A 19,821-nucleotide genomic window follows, 5' to 3' on the forward strand; every position below is an offset into this window, starting at 1 on the left:
GAAGAAAAGTAAATACTTTCAAAAAGTATTTAAAAGATGTTGACAGGTTGAGAAAAGGAGATAAAATAAACAAGATAACTCTTATTTGGTACAAATACAAATTTCTGTACTCAGAGTTTAGAAAGTCAATTGCATGAGTACAAGATGGGGGATAACCTGAACTTTTCTGGCAGTGACATCTATGATTCAATTGTGTAGTGTGGCAGCCAAAAGAGCTGATGCCATTTTAGTCTGATTTAAAACAAATATAAGATTAAAACAAGAAAAGTCCAACTGTACCCTGAGCTGGTCAGATTACAGCTGAAGCATTGAATTCAGTTCTAGATAAGACCATTTAAAATGGAATTGATAAAATGGTGTGTGCTTAGAGGGAGGGGGCAGCTGAAAACCATGTCCCATGGGGAATGGCTGCAGGAACTAAAATGTTTAAGCTGGAGAGAATGAGACTCCAGGGAGTCAAATACAATCTTCCTATATGCAGACTGTTAGAGGACTAGAATTATTCAATGATGATTCAGAAGGCAGAACTTCAGCCAAAGGCAAAAAATTCTGCTCAATATACAGCAAAACATTTTAACAAATAGAGCTATTTACAAATGAATTTGGGCTACTTTGTGAGGTAATGAAGTTCTTCATCTCGGGAAATATGATGTTACATATTTGAAAAACACCAGTCCAAGGTGTCAAAAAGAAAAGGCTTACGCTGCAGTTTATGAGATGTTGGATTTGATGACTACTAAGGGCCTTTCAATGGGGAATTCCATGCCATGAGAATCTGACTCAGATTAGTAAACATAATGTCATGAAGGTTTGTATATAGCACAAAGAACAAGGATACTGAAGATAACATTACTGATTCCTCATGCCTTCAAAATTTAAACATCCACTTAGATACAATAGATAGATTTGGGGTTATTAATGAGACTGGGCAAGTATATGTAATAAACATGCAATATTACCTTGACAGGATATGAAAAAAGCTTGACGAAACCGAAATCATCTCCAGTGGCTAAGAGGGAGCAGTCTTTGGTAAGACTGGCAGCATTTACGTCGGTCACATCACTGTGTGCTGGCCATATCCCCTCACAGGTGGGCCCTAGGACACAGGTCCACGTGTCCCACTCTATCTTCTCAATCTTAAAAAGAAGGAAAGAAAATAAGTAAATTTTTGCTCAACCTAGAGATCTTTTCGTTTTATTTAAATGAAATAATTTGAAGCTGAGTAGTTCAAAATGATGACTTTGCCAACATCACGCATTTGTGTTGGGTGCTGAGGTGCACGAGTTCTAAGTTGCATTTTTAAAGGGGTATATGCATTGTCTTAATAAACAAGCACTGCCGTCAAATATCCACATATTCTCTAGATAAGATGAGCATTTTGGAATTGTAGAAAGCTGACAATAATAAATTTTTTAGTTCTTACCTGAATACAGTTTATCATTGTATAAGCCATAAGACAGAGTAGGATTTTTCAATGTCAGCACTACTGACATTTTAGGCTTTGGTGTCAAGCGCTGTCCTATGCGTGGTAATATGCTCAGCAGTATCCTGGTCCTCCACTCACCGGATGCCAGCAGCACCCCCTCCCCAAGTTGGTCCCAGACATCACCAAATGTCCCTGGAGGAGGGGGCAAAACTTCTAATGGAAACCACTGAGCTAGACTGATCAATGGAGCTTATCATTTAGCAAACTATTTTTAAAAGTTCTAAGACATAACTTTTTTATTTTTTAAGGGTTGCTTCTTTGGAGGAAAGAGTAATAAGATTTTGCAACTAGCTTAATATCCTTTATGCTCTAGAGATACTATTTTAAAAATCTGAAGAGCTGTTCATATGGTATTGCCATGAATATACATTTTATCCTTTAAAACTGTTTTGCCTGAAATTCATGGACAGAAGATTCACAATTCGCATTAGTTAAATCCTGATAAAACTGAAGTTTTTCTTTCCTTTTAAAATAAAATAACAACAAAAAACAATAACAACAACACTGTGTATTAAACTTCCTGGGGGATTTCATCTCATTTACTCTCCTTTAAGATCTGCTAGTAAATCTTGACATTATTTTTTTTTTTAGATAGGTACTTTAAAGCACTGTGTAAAATAGTATAGAAATCATTAGAGAATTGTACCTAAAATTACAAGCCAGACCTCTTCCTTTGGATATGAAAACTGCTTTGCCCCTTCTTAACGCACCTCACCTCCAATTCTGTTGTTTTCTGCTTACTCCCACTGGTTAGAAAGGATAAGATGAAGACTCAGCCAGGATTTTAGTCACAAGGGGAGGTGTTATTCATATTTTAATCATTCAGATTTCTCCTCATTTAACGTTCTGTGTTGCTTCTGGACACACGCAGGACTGGAACCAAAAACCTGTGCTGGCCTGGTGACTTGAGGTGCCACAGGCTAAGGGGACTTGAGGTGGTTCCCCCTCACGGACCTCAGTTTCCTGAGGGGTAGTAGAGTTTCCTCAACTCTTATGACATCCTAAACTGACCTTCACAGGAAGAGAAGCAGGGACCACCTCTACGGGTTCAAGAAGCAGGCTTTCTGGCCATTGGCTCCCTTCCAGGTTTCAGATTCTATTTCTGAAACCCTCCCTCTTAATTTCTAACGCCACCACCTGGGGTGACGCCTTTCCTGGCTTCATTATCTGGGCAGAAAAAGGGGGTGAGCTGGTATTGCTCACCATACAGTCACCCCAACATAACACCCTTAGATCTGGACATTGTGCTTGCGGGGGAAGCAAATGTCTAATTTGTTGGAAGCTACAGAAATTGCATTTAAAAATTGAACATTAAGAATGATCCCTCTAACCCACAAAACCCAAAAGGGGTAAATAAACTTGTTAAAAAAAAAACCCTGGAACTTAGATGGAAGGAGCGTCCTCAAGGGTTCTCTTCCTTAGCCCCTTGCCTCAGGCAGATATGTCATTTTCCAGATCACCATTTTCCAGAGGAGGCAACACTGGAAGCCCACAGAGAGGTTAGTCACAGAAGACACTGCACACTCAGCAAGCAGAGGGGAAGTCGAGGTCCAAAGGGTTGGCCTCCTAGTATAGAGCTGCTTTTAACAGCACCGTGCTGCATCCGATGGATTTAAATGGACATTTTAATATTTGTCATATTTAACAATTTTCAGGGTGACTTTGTATTAATTTCACTGTATCTGTTTCTTAAAAAAAAAAAAGAAAGTTTTTCTAAAAAGGAGATTTTCAAAATCCTTCATACTCATTTGAAAGGCCTGATAATATTGCTGATGGAAACCATGAGCTACTTCCTTGGTGCTCTTAGGCGTGGCAATACCAGGGAGGCCAGGCCAAGGAAACATCAGCTGGAGGGCTTCCCCAGCCAACAGTACCAGAGATCAGCCTCTGGAACAACAAATGTGCATCACAGAGTAACAATTAACTCCTTGGAGCCAGAGCCTGGCATTTCAGGAAGCCTTATAACACAAATTTCCCTCTTATGCATATTCTTTTATGTAATAATTGTTCATCTGTCTCAAATTGGTTTCATCCCCCTCCCTTCATCATTTGGTTAAATTGCACTTTATTTTAGTATACTTATTTTGGGTCATTAGAATAGGATGGGAAAATACTGGTAAAGTGATGTAAAATGATCCTTAGATGTAAAATGATGCTCAGAAATTGAGGTAAAGTCACACACAGACCCCTCTAGGTTGGGATCACAGCTCCACGGTCCTCTTACTCTCTTGGAATCTTTTTTCTCCTGTATGAGATTGACAACTATCACACAGAGCTGTTGTAAAAATTAAAATACAGGTATAGGAAATGTCTGGCACATTCAACAGATGTTCAGTGAATGAATGATTAAAAATATCCTTATTCAAGGCTATAAATGTTTCTCCATATGTGACAACATGGATGAATCTTGAGAGTATCATGCTAAATGACATAAGTCAGATAGAAAAGGGCAAGAACCATATGATTTTACTCATATCTGGGATACAAAACAAAAAGCAACAAATGAACAAAAAACACAAACTCACAGACACAGACAACAGTATGGTGGTTACCAGAGGGAAAGGCTGAGAATGAAGAAGGTAAAGAGGAGTCAAACATATGGTGGCAGAGGGAGACTAGACAGATGATGTGTTATAAAGTTATACACCTGAAACATATAATGTTATTACCAATGCTACCTCAATAAATTTAAAAGAAGTTAAAATTTAAAGAAGTTAAAATGAGGAACGATCATAGGTAAATAAGTTGGAATTGGGGGGTGAGATCAATTGATCAGTAAATAATTCCCACGAATACAATGCCATCATCTATAAAAACTTGTGTTCCCTAAGTACTGCACACATACTTCCTTTAGGAACAATGAAAACATTATGAATGTTCACGTATCCAAATATCTCTGGGATTACTTTGCAATACTGGGATAGTTTCTATTACTGGTAAACTGAAGAGAGAGGCAGATGCTTATCCCTCAGCGACGCACTCTTACCCACTTTTCCTCAAAGGAAGCAATATTTCCTCTTCTTTCATCAAGGGTTACATCTCAAATGTATGAGTCACACTGTCTCCCGGGATTATGGGGACATTCTTAGAGCTCAATCGGGCAATGACTTTTTTGGCTATCAGGGTCATTATATGGAAGCACTGTGCAGCTGAGCATTCAGGAAAAGAGGTAGTTCATGGATTCAAAAATGTTATCCAGGCTTTGATTTCAACAATTAAAAAATTATGTATGTGGCTAAGGACACGTGGAAAACATGGAAAACAATCAGTTTGATAAATTAGGTACAGAAGATATTGCTTATTATTACAAATAGTAAACATTGAAAAAGTATGTTTCAAAAATTCATGTTCATAAGAAGCGTTGCACAAAACCACGTTGAATGGTAATATATATATACACATATATAATCTAAATTGTTAGCTTAATCATTGTCACCAGGCACAGAAAAATTAGACCACAAACTGCACATTGCTTTATCAGTGGTATAGTAAATCCATAAATCCTCAGATTAAGCAAAATCAGATTAAACAACCAGATTTAAGAAATGATCAAGCTTAAAGGTGTACTAAATGTAACCCATATTAGTGGATAAGACTTGATAGGTTTTATTAAAATGCATCTATTAAATGTCCATGAAATAATATTAAATCTTTAAATCTTTGTGTATGATTGTTACCTCTGAAGGTCTTATTATATGCCGTTTGCCTCTTGGAGCTTCAAAAAAGAGTTGTTCTTTGGCACCCGAATTAACTTGCAATAATTTTCCTGTTATGAATAGAATGAAGTAGAGAGAATTAAACTCTGCATGTATCTTTTTATTATAAAGTGATAAGCATGGCTGCAATTATTGTGATTCATTTTACGCAAACTCTCATGGATTGACTAACTGTATGGTGAATTATCCAGTAGTGCATGTAAAAGCTATTACATGGCATGGTACAAACTCCAAAGCTATAATTTTTTTTTTTAATATGAACCTCATAAAATCTGACCTTGGCCATTCGTTTAGAATAGAAGAATCAAGCTTGCTATACTTTACTCTGTTACATTCAAAGTAGCTATTTTTGCAAAGCTTGACAAAATCTATTTTTTGCTCTTTTCTCCCATTGCCTCCTACCTAGCACAGAGAGGTAATAAAAGCAAACTGCTTTGGCAAGAATTATGGCCTTAGAAGTGAGAACCATGTCGCAAGCATTCACATTTACTCAGGTTTAAATTCTAAATTTGCCCTTGAAAGTTTAGAAACAGGAAAACGACACAGAAAACAAACTATAAATACTCATTCCCCTCTCACTTCCCCCATCCTACTTGAAAATTTGTATAGAGAAAAAGAATATTTTCCTAAAACAAAATGTTGAACAAAAATAGTCTTTCTGTCTGACATAAAATTATAATCTTGGTTTCATTTTGATTAATATTGAAAAAGATTAGATGTCCTAATTCTTCTTCTACCACGTCAATAATCCTTTATGGCTTGAAATTTCAATGACTCAAACGGTACACTTTCCAGTATTTTTAAAGCGTTTTTTTAATTATGGAAAATTTCAAACAAACACGGGAGTAAGAATAGCATAAAGAACCCCTATGTGCCCAAAGTCCAGCATCGACAGTTAGCCCACAGCCAAACCTATTTCCTGAATTTCCACTCATTCCCTCACCCCAGATTATTTTGCAGCAAATCTCAGATATCCTAATATTTCATCTGTAAATAATTCAGTGTATGTAGTTTTTTCCATAACTATTTACATCTAGTAGTCTTGAAGTGCCCTTCTTGGAAAAATAATACTAAAGTAAGAACGTTGTGGTTTATATCATGTTCTTTAATGATTAAGACAGCACTCCTACATGTGAAATCTAGCTTGGCTAACCTGCAGGAATTGCAGGTCTGTTTTAAAGTTACTAATTAAAAACAAGATTCTCTCCAGTGGAAAATTAATGGCTGTGTGTGATGTCAGAGGGGTAGTGGATGGGGCAAGGGGGATTGTCACTGTGTGAGGGATATAAATGATAAATGTCTATTACATTGTTTTGTGCACCTGAAACTAATAAAACAATGTTAAACACAAAACAAAAAAAGATTCCCTCATTTCATAACTGGCGGTGAGAGGTTTTTGCCTTGGCTGTGACGAGCAAGTGAATTTGAAAATGTTTTCTCTGAAATGGGCACATTTTCCTGACTTTATGGCTGAACATATACAAATGAGAACAATGGGAATTAAACTAGCTTTGGCTGTTTAGCACTATAAGAAAATGAGTGACCAATATTTTTTCAATTGAACTAAATATATCCACAAAATATACTTTTAGGATTCTCAAGAGTGATTGCAAATAACAATGGATGTGGGAAAAGGATTAATGAATTCAATGCAAACATTCTGTGAATATGGCTAATTTTAGAAGATTTTTGGCCATGAGATTCTAATGGATCTCAAAGGATAATAATTCTCAGATAATCCTAACAACTCATACCACAGTTTCAAAGATCATACTTTACTTAGAAAAACAAACCAAAAACTGTTAAAATAGCTCTGTGAAGTACTTCATGATTGTAAAAATATTAGGAAATCTAAACACAGAGACAAACACCAGAAGTGCTTCGCAGAGTCATAGAATCCCGTGGGGACATACCTAGCCCATGTCCCTCCCTTGAGAACTGCCCTCCACAGGAGTCAGGAGGTGCCAGGCCAGAGACCTGGCTGGGAAGTCAAATTTTCTCTTCTGGGAAATTGGAATCTGGGAGGCTGAATCAGTGGGTGCCTTGCTGGGATTAGATGTGGGAGTACGCTGGCATTTTGGGGCAACAAAGAGTGAGTGGGCCATGTGCAAATGAATTAGGGAAAGCCTGCCTGTGAGGTGACTGGGTCCAAAAGCAGACACCAGACCCAGGAGAGCAGTGGAAACTGAAACAAGCTGCCTCGGAGCAGGAAAGGAGAGGAGAGGAACTGCCTCCTTGTTTTCTGGGTGTTTTCCAGTTCATTCCTAAAGCCAATTCCTCAGGAGATGTTGCTTCCTGTTATTGGGTTCTAGAAGATATCCATCCTATGTCTTTCCAATAAGCTCCTCTTTTATTATTATTTTTAAATTTAAGTTGGATTGAGTAGGTTTCTGTTCCTTGCAACCAAGGATGTGAAATTAAAACAAAACAAAACAAAACAAAAATCAAGTATTCTAGTGTTAGAAAGGTGGAATTACGGGTGTGTGTTTTTCACTCAAATTTTCTTTACTACTGTTATTAGACTTTTTTTTTTTTTCATTTAGGCGTAGAGGAAGTATTTAGGTCATCATTCTTTTTCTCCCCCTACTGCCTGCCTATATGTAATATATAACCTCTGAAATATCTTGAGGACAGGAGCAGAAACAAAGAGCAAAAAGTCTGTTAAGTCCATGTACAACTTACCCGTGAATAAATAGCAACCCGATTCTTTCAGAATCCTCACATTTTTATTCACTAGAAATGTCTACTCACACAGAATAAGGACATTGAAAGAGACAGGTGTCCTCACTTCTAAGCGGGTGTAGTAAGTCACACATCGTGCAGTTGCCTAGAGCTTTACAGATCACAAAATATTCACACACATCATCCCAGCTATATAATTTACTACTCCGAGCAATTCTAAACATATCAGGCCACTTACAGTGAAAATGGGAATGAGATGTTCTATGATGGCTCAAACTGCTAATTGTTAAAAGATCTTATAGTCTTGATAGTTCTAAAAGAAATGAACTAAAAGCAACCAGAAAAAATCCTTCCATGTTTTATCTCTCTCCACATATGTTTTTCTTACTCAAGCATTCAGTGCAGGAGCTTTCGTTCAGGGGTAGCTGCTGTTTCTGCAAAGGACTGATGCACTTTTCGATTTTCCTAGGACTTGTGGTTGCCATGGACACGAAAGGCTGCAGGGGCTGAAGCCTGAGCCATCCCCCACCCCTGATAAGCCAGCTGGCTCGGCAAACATGTTCACTATTTTTGACAAGGTCAAACAGATTCCTGCTCCTAAATTCTGCCTCTACCCTTCGTAGACCCTCGAGGCCCTGCTGTGAAAAGCCAGGCCGGTCTTGAGGCAGCTGGCACATTGGCGAGGTCAGGCATCTGTGGAACTCAGAGATCGGGAACATAAGAATATCAATATGACACGTCTCACAGCAATGACGCTGGAGATGAACCAGGGAAGATTCACAGGCATATTTGCTCTTATTCTCCAGATGGCATTTGGTATAATTCCTCCCCCCAAATCAAGAATATTCTGTTCTCCACTCAGTCCTAGAAACCATTTGGTCTGGTCCTCTCATCTGACTGAAGGGGCCACTTAGGCGAGGTGGCTTTTTAAAGACTTCGGCCTCCAGTGCCTTTGCCATCATCCTGAGTGCTAGCTGGACCACAGACGCCAGCTGTGGGCAGAATTATGGAAATAATGACGTTTCCCTCTCTCTCCACAAAGTGATGGCTCCACACTGGGGGCCTATAACAACCTTCACCTAGACCCATCCATGGCCACCACCCACTGGTCTTGGCCAAGATCGGATTCTTTCCATCTGTGATTTACTCCCCATTCCATCCCTAGCAGCCAACACAGGACGTACACATTTACAGAATTGTAAAACATCTTCTCAAAATGCGAATCAAACTGCAATGAGATACCACCTCATGCCCATTAGGATCGTTGCTCTAAAAAACAAAAACAACCACCACTCCTCCCCCACCCCCCCCACCCCCGAAAATAACCAAGTGTTGGCAAGGATGTGGAGAATGTGGAACACTTGTGCACTACTGGTGGGAATGTAAGATGGTACAGCCACTGTGGAAGACATTATGGTGGCTCCTTAAAAAATAAATAAAAGAATTATCATTTGATCCAGGAATTCCACTTCTGGGTATATACTCAAAAGACCTGTACACCCATGTTCATAGCAGCATTATTCACAAGAGCCAAAAGGTGGAAGCAACCCAAGTATACATTGATGGATGAAGGATAAACAAAATGTGGTATATCCGTACAATGGAATATTATTCAGCCTCAAAAAGAAATTCTGACACGTTACAACATGAATCTTGAGGACACTATACTAAGTGAAATAAGCCAGTCACAAAAAGACAGATACTGTATTTGTACAAAGTACCTAGAATAGTCAAATGCACAGAGAAATCAAGCAGAATGGTGGTTGCCAGGGGCTGGGGGCAATGGGGAATTATTGTTTAATGGGTTGAGAGTTTCAGTTTTATAAGATTAAAAGAGTTCTAGAGATGGATGGTGGTGATGGTTGCACAATAATGTGAATGTATTCAATGCCACTGAACCATACACTTAAAAATGGTGAAGATGGTAAATTTCATGTCATGTGTATTTTATCTCAATTAAAAATAATTTTAAAAAATCTTCCCAACCAAAACTTATTCTCCCTACATCTCATTTTCTCTTGACCCTTCGAATATGTAAATAATAAATTGGTTTTAATCTCCCAGTGCTCACTGTTGTCTTGGGATTTCACATATTGTGTCAGGTATTTTGTGTGTGGGTCTGTTAGATTTTGAATAAAACTCACCATGCTCTATCTCTCTTTTATGTATGCATAAGGCTGGCCTTGACTGTTTTAATCTTTCTCATAAGAGGGGGTATCTAGGGATGTTAGCCAGGGAATATATAGGGGGAAATCATTGCTTTAAAAAACAAACAAACAATACAGCAGAGAATATTAAAGAAGGGGGTTGGGAAGTGGCTGCTTCCATCTATCCCCAGAGACCTCACTGGTTCCTAGATGACTCTCAGGCAGCCGGTGTCCTGCCTGACCATACATGCCAGCCTAAGCCCTCGGCACTGAGTCCGGCGTGGCTCTGACAGGAAAGTGAGAGGGACTTATCTGATCTCCCTTTGCCCTTGTTGGGACTTGCACCTCTTACAATAAATGGCATGCTTTCTTCCTCTCGATTGCACTGTATAAAATGCTTGCAGGTTGTAAAGTTTAGATGAAGTCCAAATTCCAGTACAGCAAGTACAATTACAACCAAATACCTGCCTTGGCAGAAGGGTCAGTTTTATGGCCGCTACTTCAAAAAATACTTGAAATAGAATATTTTGGCATCTCAAAAGTAAGCTCTGTTTGGTTGAGGCCCTCATCATCTTTCTCCTGGTTTATTTTAGCTGCTTTCCAACTCCAGGCTCACTCACTCTCCCCAAGATGGTAGGGAATGCCCACTCTAAGTCCCTTAGAGTTACCTAATAGGATAAAGTTTTTATCCTACCTAACAGGATAAAGCCTATAGGATAAAGTTCAGTGTTCTACTTTCTCGCATGACATAAAAGTTTCTTTACATTCTGTCTCTGTCTCTCCACATTCCCCTCCCTTTGAACCCTCAGCAACTCATCATTACTCACTATTTCTTAATCATCCCTGTTCTTCCAACCTTCACGTCCTGGCACAGCACGTTCCTTCTGAGCCTGGAATGTTTATCCTAAATTTTACCATCTGGTGAATTTCTGCTCATCCTCTAAGATCCATCTCAAAAGTCAGTCCTTTTGTGAAGGCTCCATGGATTCCCCTGGGAGCTCTTCCACCACAGTAAACTAAACTTCTCTGAAAGCGGGGGCCCTGCCCTTTCTTAAACACCCTGCCCCAGACATCAGCCACGTTCCCAGGATAGGATTTAAAAGTGACATACCCGATAGTTACAAAATAGTCACGGGATATGCAGTATATGGTATGGGGAATACAGTCAATAATATTGTAACAACTATGCGTAGTGTAGTTGTCAGATAAGTGTCAGGTAAGTCGTGGACGTATCAGGGGATCTCGTCTTACGTTGTGTAAATGCATAACCACCACACTGTACACCTGAAACTAATATAAAATAACATTGATTGCCAACTGTAATTTTAAAAAGATACATAGTCACACGATGTAAAGTACGGAATAGGGAATATTGTCACTGGTTTTGTAACAGCTACGTATATATGATGTCAGAGGGGTCGTAGCCTTGAGGGGGGAATTAATCACTTTGTGAGAGGTGCAAACGTTTAATCCTCATGTCGTTTTGTACACCTGAAACTGCTAATAAAAAAAGTGATCTACCTCATAGCACTGACTTGCCCATTCGCGCCCTGGCTCACCACTTCCGCTGTGACTCACCATGTCTTACTCCCATGCCTCACCCACTTGGAGCTCCTGTATTATTCACCTACAAGGAAATCTCCCTCACTAAATGATAAACTCTGATAAACTCTGAGGAGAGTAGGAACCATGTCTCATTTCTGGATCTCCCTCACTAAATGATAAACTCTGAGGAGAGTTTATGTCACATTTTCTGGCTCAAGACTTTGCACATGGCAGAAGCTGGATCTGTTAAATAAATAAATAGACACATCCCCAGGGTGTTTGTGAGCATGATGTGGAGGAGGCAGAGGGTAGGCTAGAAGTTTTGGAGAGCAGAGAAGCATTAGGTGAGCTGAATGTAGATTTCTACCTCTGCTGGAGGATGAAAATTGCTTGAGACTTCTTGGGCAGTTCGCCAGGAGGTGGAGCATTGCTAGGAAAAGGGACAGTAGTAAGGAGGAGATACAAGGCCGGGAAACAGCATGCCGAGCTCAAGGGGGAAGGTGGGAGCTTGTTAGGGTAACAGAAGGGATCATACATGTTTCCGACCTTCTTAAAGCTCAAGGGCTTGAATTAACACCAACAACAGCAATAAAGCAAAAATACTCAACATGTTAACAGCAGCTGCCTCTAGGTTATAAGATTCCAGTCGTTTACATTGTTGTGGGGTCCCCTCCCCGTGTGCTTTTCTCTAAAACTCAGTTGCCATTCTCTAGGAACAATATATGAATAGACATTGACTTTTTTAAAACAAAAATTATGTTTTAAAAGCCGCAACAGGCAGTAGTTTGCAGTAGTTTCCAGCAGACTCTGCCCAGCCAACCCTCCTCTTTCTTGGATAAATCTTCCTTCTATATTAAAAAAAAAAGAAAAGCCGCAACGTACTTTACCTCTGGAATCCCAGTCAATATGTGTAATGTAACTAGAAGCACCTTTGCAGATGCCGACCCTTTTGCTTGTAAGTACGTTGTAAATATCCACAAAGTTGTCATGGGATGCCACAGCAAGGTATTTTCCTGTATCTATAACGAAAAATGTGCAGTTACTATCAAAACAGTTTATACAGGAAGTTACTTTCAGAAACTTAACATTTTAAATGGGGTCAAGATCAAGGAAATAACGAAAGTAGTCCACTATTGTACCTTTTTGTCCCAACACATTTTAAAATGTTTTCCGCTGTCATCTTTACCTTTTGAAAATTTAATATCAGAGATCATTTCTTTTCTGTGATGGAAGGAGACCATGTCTTCTACAGTGTCAGCATTTACGACCAGGAAACTCCCATCATTCAGGCCAACTGCTAAGGCTTTCCCATCAGGGGAGAAGGCACAGCATCTTCCACCTACAAAAGAATCCACAAAGAATACTGTGATTATCTATAACTTTACTACCAAAGTGAAGACTTGGAGAAATTTGCATATATGCCTTATGCATGGACATGCGCACTTCAACACTACTTGTGAGAAGAATTAAAACTTTATCATTTAAAACATCTCTTCTCTCCAAACCCAGGGACAATGCTTTGAGGGTATCCATTCCTTTCTTGGCATCTGAAAACCTGGGATTTTTGAAAGGATTAATACAACCAGTATCTTTGCCTGCAAGAAAAGAGGTGATACTTAAGGAGTTCTGTAATAAAATTTCTAGAAACTATTTTTTTTGTATTATGCTTTACACAGAAAGCTGCTTTAGAGAACCTTGTTGTTCTGCTCTTAGTCCCTCCAATTCTCTGATCCATGGATCATAATGCATAATTCTGCAGGTAAAATATTTTGTTCCTGCCTCTTCTGTCATGAGAAGAATGGAGTATGGACAACAATCTCTCAAGAGGTGTCTGTAAAACTAATGATGGGCTGACGGTGCTACATGAGCAATGCTTTCCACTGCTTTGTAGGGTCACAAGGAGACATTTCTGAAAGAGGAATAGGGACTCCATGAGGGTATGTTGAATAACAATCCTATTTAAGAATATGCCCCGCTCCTCATTGCTGTTGGGAGGACTTTGGCAAGCACATCCTCAGCGATGAGACAGTCATGTAACCTTGTATTAAGGCATTCCCTACTAAGCTTCCATACACATCCCTCAGTCCCTGCTCGTGGTATGCTGAAAGCTGTGTTCATAGCAGCAACTTTAAATGGGTTCATCTTACATTTCCCTTCCCTCCTCCCTTCATTCAGTTAGCACGTAGTTATTTACCTATGTTGAGTCAGGCATGGTGAGACAAGCCTGCCCTTGTGGAGAGTCATCAAGATTAGGTTAATCATGTAATTTATTGTACAAATCAGGACACTTCTGAGAATGAAAGGGAGAGCTATTAAAAATTACACCAGGACAACAGCTGTAAACTCAGTTGAATGGTCCTCTTATCTAACATAATTCAGTAGTTGTTCTTTTGAACTAATTTTTAACTAGCGAATAAAGTCCATCATCTGACATTTAAGTCACTTGCAATGAGGACTTACTTGGTCTATCATTTCCCCAATATACGTTAGTGGCCAAATGATTCAATTTTGTGGTGGTGAAGAGCATGGGCTTTGGAGTCAGACCTGGGTTTGAGTCCTGGCTCCACCACATACCGCATCCCAGAAGTTCAGTGTAAAGAGAAGCAATAGGGTAGAAGGAGGCAGCGTCATGCAGGGGCCACAGGTGTGCCCCCAGAAGCAACACTGCCTGGGCTTGAATTCAGTTTCATCACTTACAAGCTAGGAGACTTTGGGCAAATGAATTTCCTCTGTGCCTCCGTTTCCTAATTTGTAAGTGCTGACACTAATGGCCTTACTCATTGGGTTCCCACAAACACAAAACTTGAAGTGCTAACACAGTTCCTGGCTCAGCAATATTAGCCACCGTCCTTGGTTTTTATTACTACCTTGACATCTACAGTTTACCCCCCTAGAATATAGTCCCCATGTCTCTCTGCTTATAAAACTACCTACCGTAGCACAAATACTTTATTTAGCACCAGACCCCAATCTCATCCTTTCCTGTCTTAAGAACTTTTGCAAATCCTGTGGGCCTCAGCTCTCATGTTTCTTCCTTGAGGAAGCCGTCCCTGGCAGTAGACCTTCCTCTGAGTCTCCATAGTACCTGCTTGTGCCAGATTTCTTTGTTTTGTCTCTCCACACTCACTCTCCACCCTGTTCTGTGCCTGGAACTGGCCTGAATGGACTGAATCAATGGGCTCCCTTGCCCTCTGGCTTCTGATTGGGTTTGGCCGAGGGAAAGCACAGGAGGAAGAAGGGAGAAAGTGAGGGAGATGGGATGGATGGATTTCCCTCACTGCCTTTCCGCGGGGTCACTGCATGTGGTTGAGTCTCACACAGCTCTCACTTTCAAGGTCCCAGCAATCAGCCCCTCCTCCTGCCCCTTCCGGCTCAGGGCTGATGGTACTTGGCTGTTAATAGCTTCAGAGTGCTGCACTATCCCTAGTCATTCCCCAGTACCCTACCCACCCCTTCACAAATAATCCTCTTTTTAGCTTTTCCTCAAATTACCCAATTTGAATGCACCATCTGTTGCTGGGACTCTGTTCAAATCTTGTCCATCTTTGAAACTAGAGATGGTACCATTCCTCTTGGGATCCCTAGTGCCTGACACATAGGAGCTACTCAATAAATACTTGCTGAATTCGTATTTTTTGGTCTACCTCTTAGTTGTAATGTGTATAGGTGTTCAATGCATATTTACTCATTTCTTGGTAGTAAGTATTTTTTTTTGTATAGTTGATTTTTGTTTTCCAGTAATAAAATGAGTTCTGGAAACTGTCAGACATAAAAATAAACAGCATCCTTTATAAGCTGATGTATTTCAACGGAGTCGCACAGCTCTCAATGAGAAGAGGAAGGACATATTGCCCCCAGCTGGCAAATGTCTGTGCAGTGCAAGGAGCATCAAGTGGATAACAGAGCTGGGTACTTCTGGATCAGGCCAGCCTCCTGGAATAATTCTCCACGTGCTGAATCTCCACGGAGCAGCCAACATTGAATCCCCGTTGCCCAGTATATTCTGGATCACATAGCAGGTTCTCTCAGTAAATATTAGTTAAATACATAAATGTATCCAACACATTCTGTTATTTGTGAATACTTTTACAGACATGTAAGGTGATGTCACGTACCTTTTTTGAGTTTCCGTACTGCCAGCATACGGTGCTGGGCAGATAACTCCCAGATGCGAAGTGTTGTATCATCGCTCACGGTTGCACAGACGGGCAGGAGAGGGTGAGCTGCCAACCCCCACACTTCTCCTTCCATATGTCCCTGGGGGAGAGAAAATGGGACAACATCAACTTGGTTCATGCTTCTTGTGTTGCCCTTCAGCAGCCTTGTGCCGCGTATTCCACCCCAGTTCAAATGGGAATAAACACCGTCTGAGCTTCCTTGAGCCAAAATGATTGCAGTGAATAAGTTTCTCATTTGAACTTGAATCTAAAGCTGGGGCTACATGATGCGACAGCATTCATTTGGAAAGCAACGTATGGACTCATTGCTTATTTTGTTTATAGGTGCCTAACATCTCATGGAGAAACATGTGGGTGAGTAACGAAGTGCCTTCATTTTATCTTGTTGTCTGACACCGAATAAATACAGTACATATGCACCTCCTGATAAAACAGCTTAATCACAATGACACAAACCACTTCAATAAGACCATATTCTAAAAGGTGCAGGCACCACCTATCTTTGTCAGAAGAATTGAACAGCAATATTCTTGTTAATTCAATTCAATTTGAGTCCTGTGAATGTATAGAACTTTACAGAACAGAAATGAAGAGAGCTAAATTTTCATTTCAACTGTTCTGGGTTCAGCATTTATTCACAAATTGATCCATCCAATGAATACTGGAAAACTGAAAGGTCCTAATAGGCACTGGACCAATTCAACACACTTATATCTTATCAAAAACACAATTGGCTTAGAATAATAACTGAGATAAAACAGTATTTGAAAAATGAACAATTAGGAAGGAAATGAATCCGAGTACTATAATTTATCACCCAATAAAGCAGTGTAAAGAATAGATTAGTGTACAGAGCAATAAAACAGACCAGACAGTTTACTGAATTTCTGCTAATTAGTGCCTAATTATTAAAAGGCTTTGCTTAGTAAAGCAAAAAAGGAAAACCATATGCAGGCATCTGAAAGGTGTTTGCAGTTGGAATGCTTTGGGGAACATGTGGCTTTCCAGAGAGAAATTGAATGATTCCTGTTTAACTGGGAAGCTGTTTGAGCAAAAAGGTAATTTGGCAGTAGACACGGAGTCCCAAATACAGCTGGCATTCAAATATCTGAGAAGGGCTAAAGGGTATAGATATTGCTCTTGAATTTATTGGATTTGGAGCACCCTATATTCCTAGTTTTCTTCCCTTCAGAAGCCTCCTACTTCCAAGATCACAGACAGAGGATGGATCAGGTGTCAACCCCCATGGCCACCCAGACTGGAGCTGCTTGGAGTTCATTTACAGACCAATCCCTTTGTTCATTTTGCTAGAGGGCAGGGTTGTGGGGCTCTGAGAACCTTTCAAACCACTGCTTTTATATTGATTTAAAAGTTATATATCTTTAATAGAATATCATTGTCTTAATTCCTGTATTACATAGGAATGGACAGTGAACAAGACAGGCTGGAGGAAGTATATTGAGTGGCACTAGGAAATAAGCTTGGGATCTTTCTTATTGATCACCCATAAAGCTGATAACAAACAGCTGCATAATTGAGTTGATTATATTCAAAGTATATACAATGGAAACTGTCAGAACTCACCTCATGTCACTTCTCTTCTCCCCCAACCCCAGTTTCTTTCTCTTAAAAGTAAGTAATCTATTCCAAGTGAAACGGGATTGTCATGCTATTGGAACTGGAATAGTGGTTCTGATATCTTCCCACAGCAGGACAGCTGCTGGTCTTAATTATGCTGCCTCTACTGTCCCTTAACTTTCGCTCAGTGTCTATCTTTACCCAGAACAGGATTGTGAGCCCTGAGAGCACAGGAAGTCCTATTCCACCGTGCGCAGCACATGGCACAGGGCAGATCTCAGCAGGAGCCCAACATTGATTGAATTCAACTACTGAATTCTACCTAGGAGGAAATGGCAAATGAGAGATAGACCAGAAAAGGAAAGAGAGATGCTGAGAAAAAAGGAAATGAATGGTACACATGTAAGGGGAGAAGATACTTTCATCAGCTCTACCACCCGTGCACAGCTCAGGAGATCACGCCTTCTGCACTGCTTTTCTGCAGTCTTCACAGTGAGACAGAGAATAGCATGGTGTCATGAAAAAGAAGGTCTCTGGTACCTGACAGACCTCAGTTTGAATTCCATCTCTGCAGATCTTAGCATGTGGCTGTGGGCAATTTACTAGGCTTTGGGTCCCTCATCAATAAAACAATTTCAACTGAGCAAATCTGTTGTGGAGATGAGAGATAAATTTTGTACAACAGTATGGCCTGACCCTGAGTAGGTGTTCAATAAATGGTACCTGTGGTTATTTTTATTTTAGAACAACAGAAACAAATATAAGAAAGAATAGAATTGTTGAGAACAAAAAAGTAAAAAGCTTTATTGTTAAGAAAAAAATATACTTAAACACAACTGGCTCAGCTATAACATAATATTTAGAGTTTAAACTTAGAAAACTTATAGAGTTTAAATCTTGCAGTATTGTTTAAATCGTATTATGGTATAAACCTTACAAAACATTTAGCAATATAGCATGTATGAAAATAATTTAAAATCTCAAACATTTGGGGATTAAAAAATCAATAACGAATTAAAAAGACTTTAAATTGTGTAAATTGAAATAAGCAATTACCTTTCAATAAAGTGCAATAAGAAGTCATGTCCAGAAAGAAAAAGAAATTAGTCTGGCAGGAAACAACAGAAGCACGAGCCGCTGGAGAATAATGAAGTCACACCCCGAGGATGCAGGTCCAACAGCTCTCAATTCCGGCTGCCTGTCATAGTCAGCTATAGAGCTTTGAGGTTTGTTTTTAACACCGAATTTTGTGTGTGTGTGTGTGTATATATATATATATATATATATATATGTATGTATACACACACACACACACACACACACACACAGATTCTTCTTCAGAATATTCATATGGGACTGGAACACAGGCATTTCTAAAACCTTATAATGTTCTGAGCCATGATCTGGGTGCAGACCTGTTCCCGGGTGGAACAAATGAGGGGGGCCCTTTTAGTGGGATTTGGGAATCACCCCAGCAAACAAGCGCACAGGCATGGGTCAGGTCAGGGGAAGGAGGTGAAGCTCCTCCATCAGACCAGCAGATGTCCTGAAGCTGAGACACTCAGGGCCCAGTCTTTCACTCCAGCTTCTGAACATACACCCTAACCATTTCCGTGCCTCTTTCATCTATAAATATGGCCTATCCATCACCAAATTGGACAAGACTGCATATTCACCTCCACATGCTACCACCTCCTCAGGTGAGATTTTATCATTTCTTTGATCTTTGAGGATTCATTGATATTTTAATCTGATTTTACCTGAATATAATTCTTGAGAGCAGAGGGAGGGTAAGGAGTATGTAACGTGTTTATGTGAATCAAGGCTGAGGCTAGAGTGAAACACAAAAATCTGAAGTGATGCTTACATGTTTGCTGTACGTGGAGCAGAGAAATTGTTAGTTTTACAGACTGACAGACCTAGAGGAAATATATCTAAGGAGATTTATACACACCTGGACTTGACTTAGATGGTGAGATTATGGACTTTGAGCAGCTACTATAATGGGATTAGAGTCTTGGAAACCTTGGGCGGGAGGAATGAATTTTGAATGAGTAAAAACATCAACAACTGGTGGCCAGAGGGGGGACTGTGATGGTAACCCTCACGATCCTCCTAGCTTTCACGCTCTTATATAATCACCTCCCTTGGAGTGTGGCATGGCCTATGGCTTGTTTTCAATAAACAAAATATGTATGGCAAAGGTGATGGATGTTATGAGTACATACATGTATGTGGTGATATGATTATGTTACATTAGACTGCAGTGCCTATTTTTTCTCTCTCCCTTGCTGGCTTTGAGGAAGTAAAAGGCCATGTTGGAGAACCCCATATGGCAAGGAACTGTGGGTGGCCTCTAGGAGCTGAAGGTGACCTCTGACCAACAGCCAGCAAGGAATGGAAGCCCTCCTTGTGGTCCTACAACCAGAAGGAACGAAATTCTGCTAACCTGAGTGACCTTGGAAGCAGATCCTTCCTCAGCTGAGCCT

General features: G+C 40.0%; 1 protein-coding gene across 5 annotated transcripts in view; it reads right to left on the reverse strand.

Annotated features, from left to right (window-relative positions):
• The window catches only part of EML6 (EMAP like 6), a 233,785-nt gene that overhangs the window by 43,208 nt on the left and 170,756 nt on the right, over positions 1 to 19,821 (reverse strand). For 4 of the 5 annotated variants that reach the window (XM_081069322.1, XM_081069324.1, XM_081069323.1 and 1 more), the window contains exons 21-26: positions 15,692 to 15,833; positions 12,763 to 12,915; positions 12,464 to 12,595; positions 11,944 to 12,006; positions 5,164 to 5,252; positions 960 to 1,136 (exon numbers count right to left, since the gene is read on the reverse strand). In XM_081069322.1, the coding sequence (XP_080925448.1) occupies positions 960 to 1,136; positions 5,164 to 5,252; positions 11,944 to 12,006; positions 12,464 to 12,595; positions 12,763 to 12,915; positions 15,692 to 15,833 (756 nt within the window). The remainder of the gene's footprint in view (positions 1 to 959; positions 1,137 to 5,163; positions 5,253 to 11,943; positions 12,007 to 12,463; positions 12,596 to 12,762; positions 12,916 to 15,691; positions 15,834 to 19,821) is intronic. The other variant, XM_081069321.1, reaches the window with a different exon arrangement.

Source organism: Rhinolophus hipposideros (assembly GCF_964194185.1).
Source record: "Rhinolophus hipposideros genome assembly, chromosome: 12".
NCBI lineage: Eukaryota > Metazoa > Chordata > Mammalia > Chiroptera > Rhinolophidae > Rhinolophus > Rhinolophus hipposideros.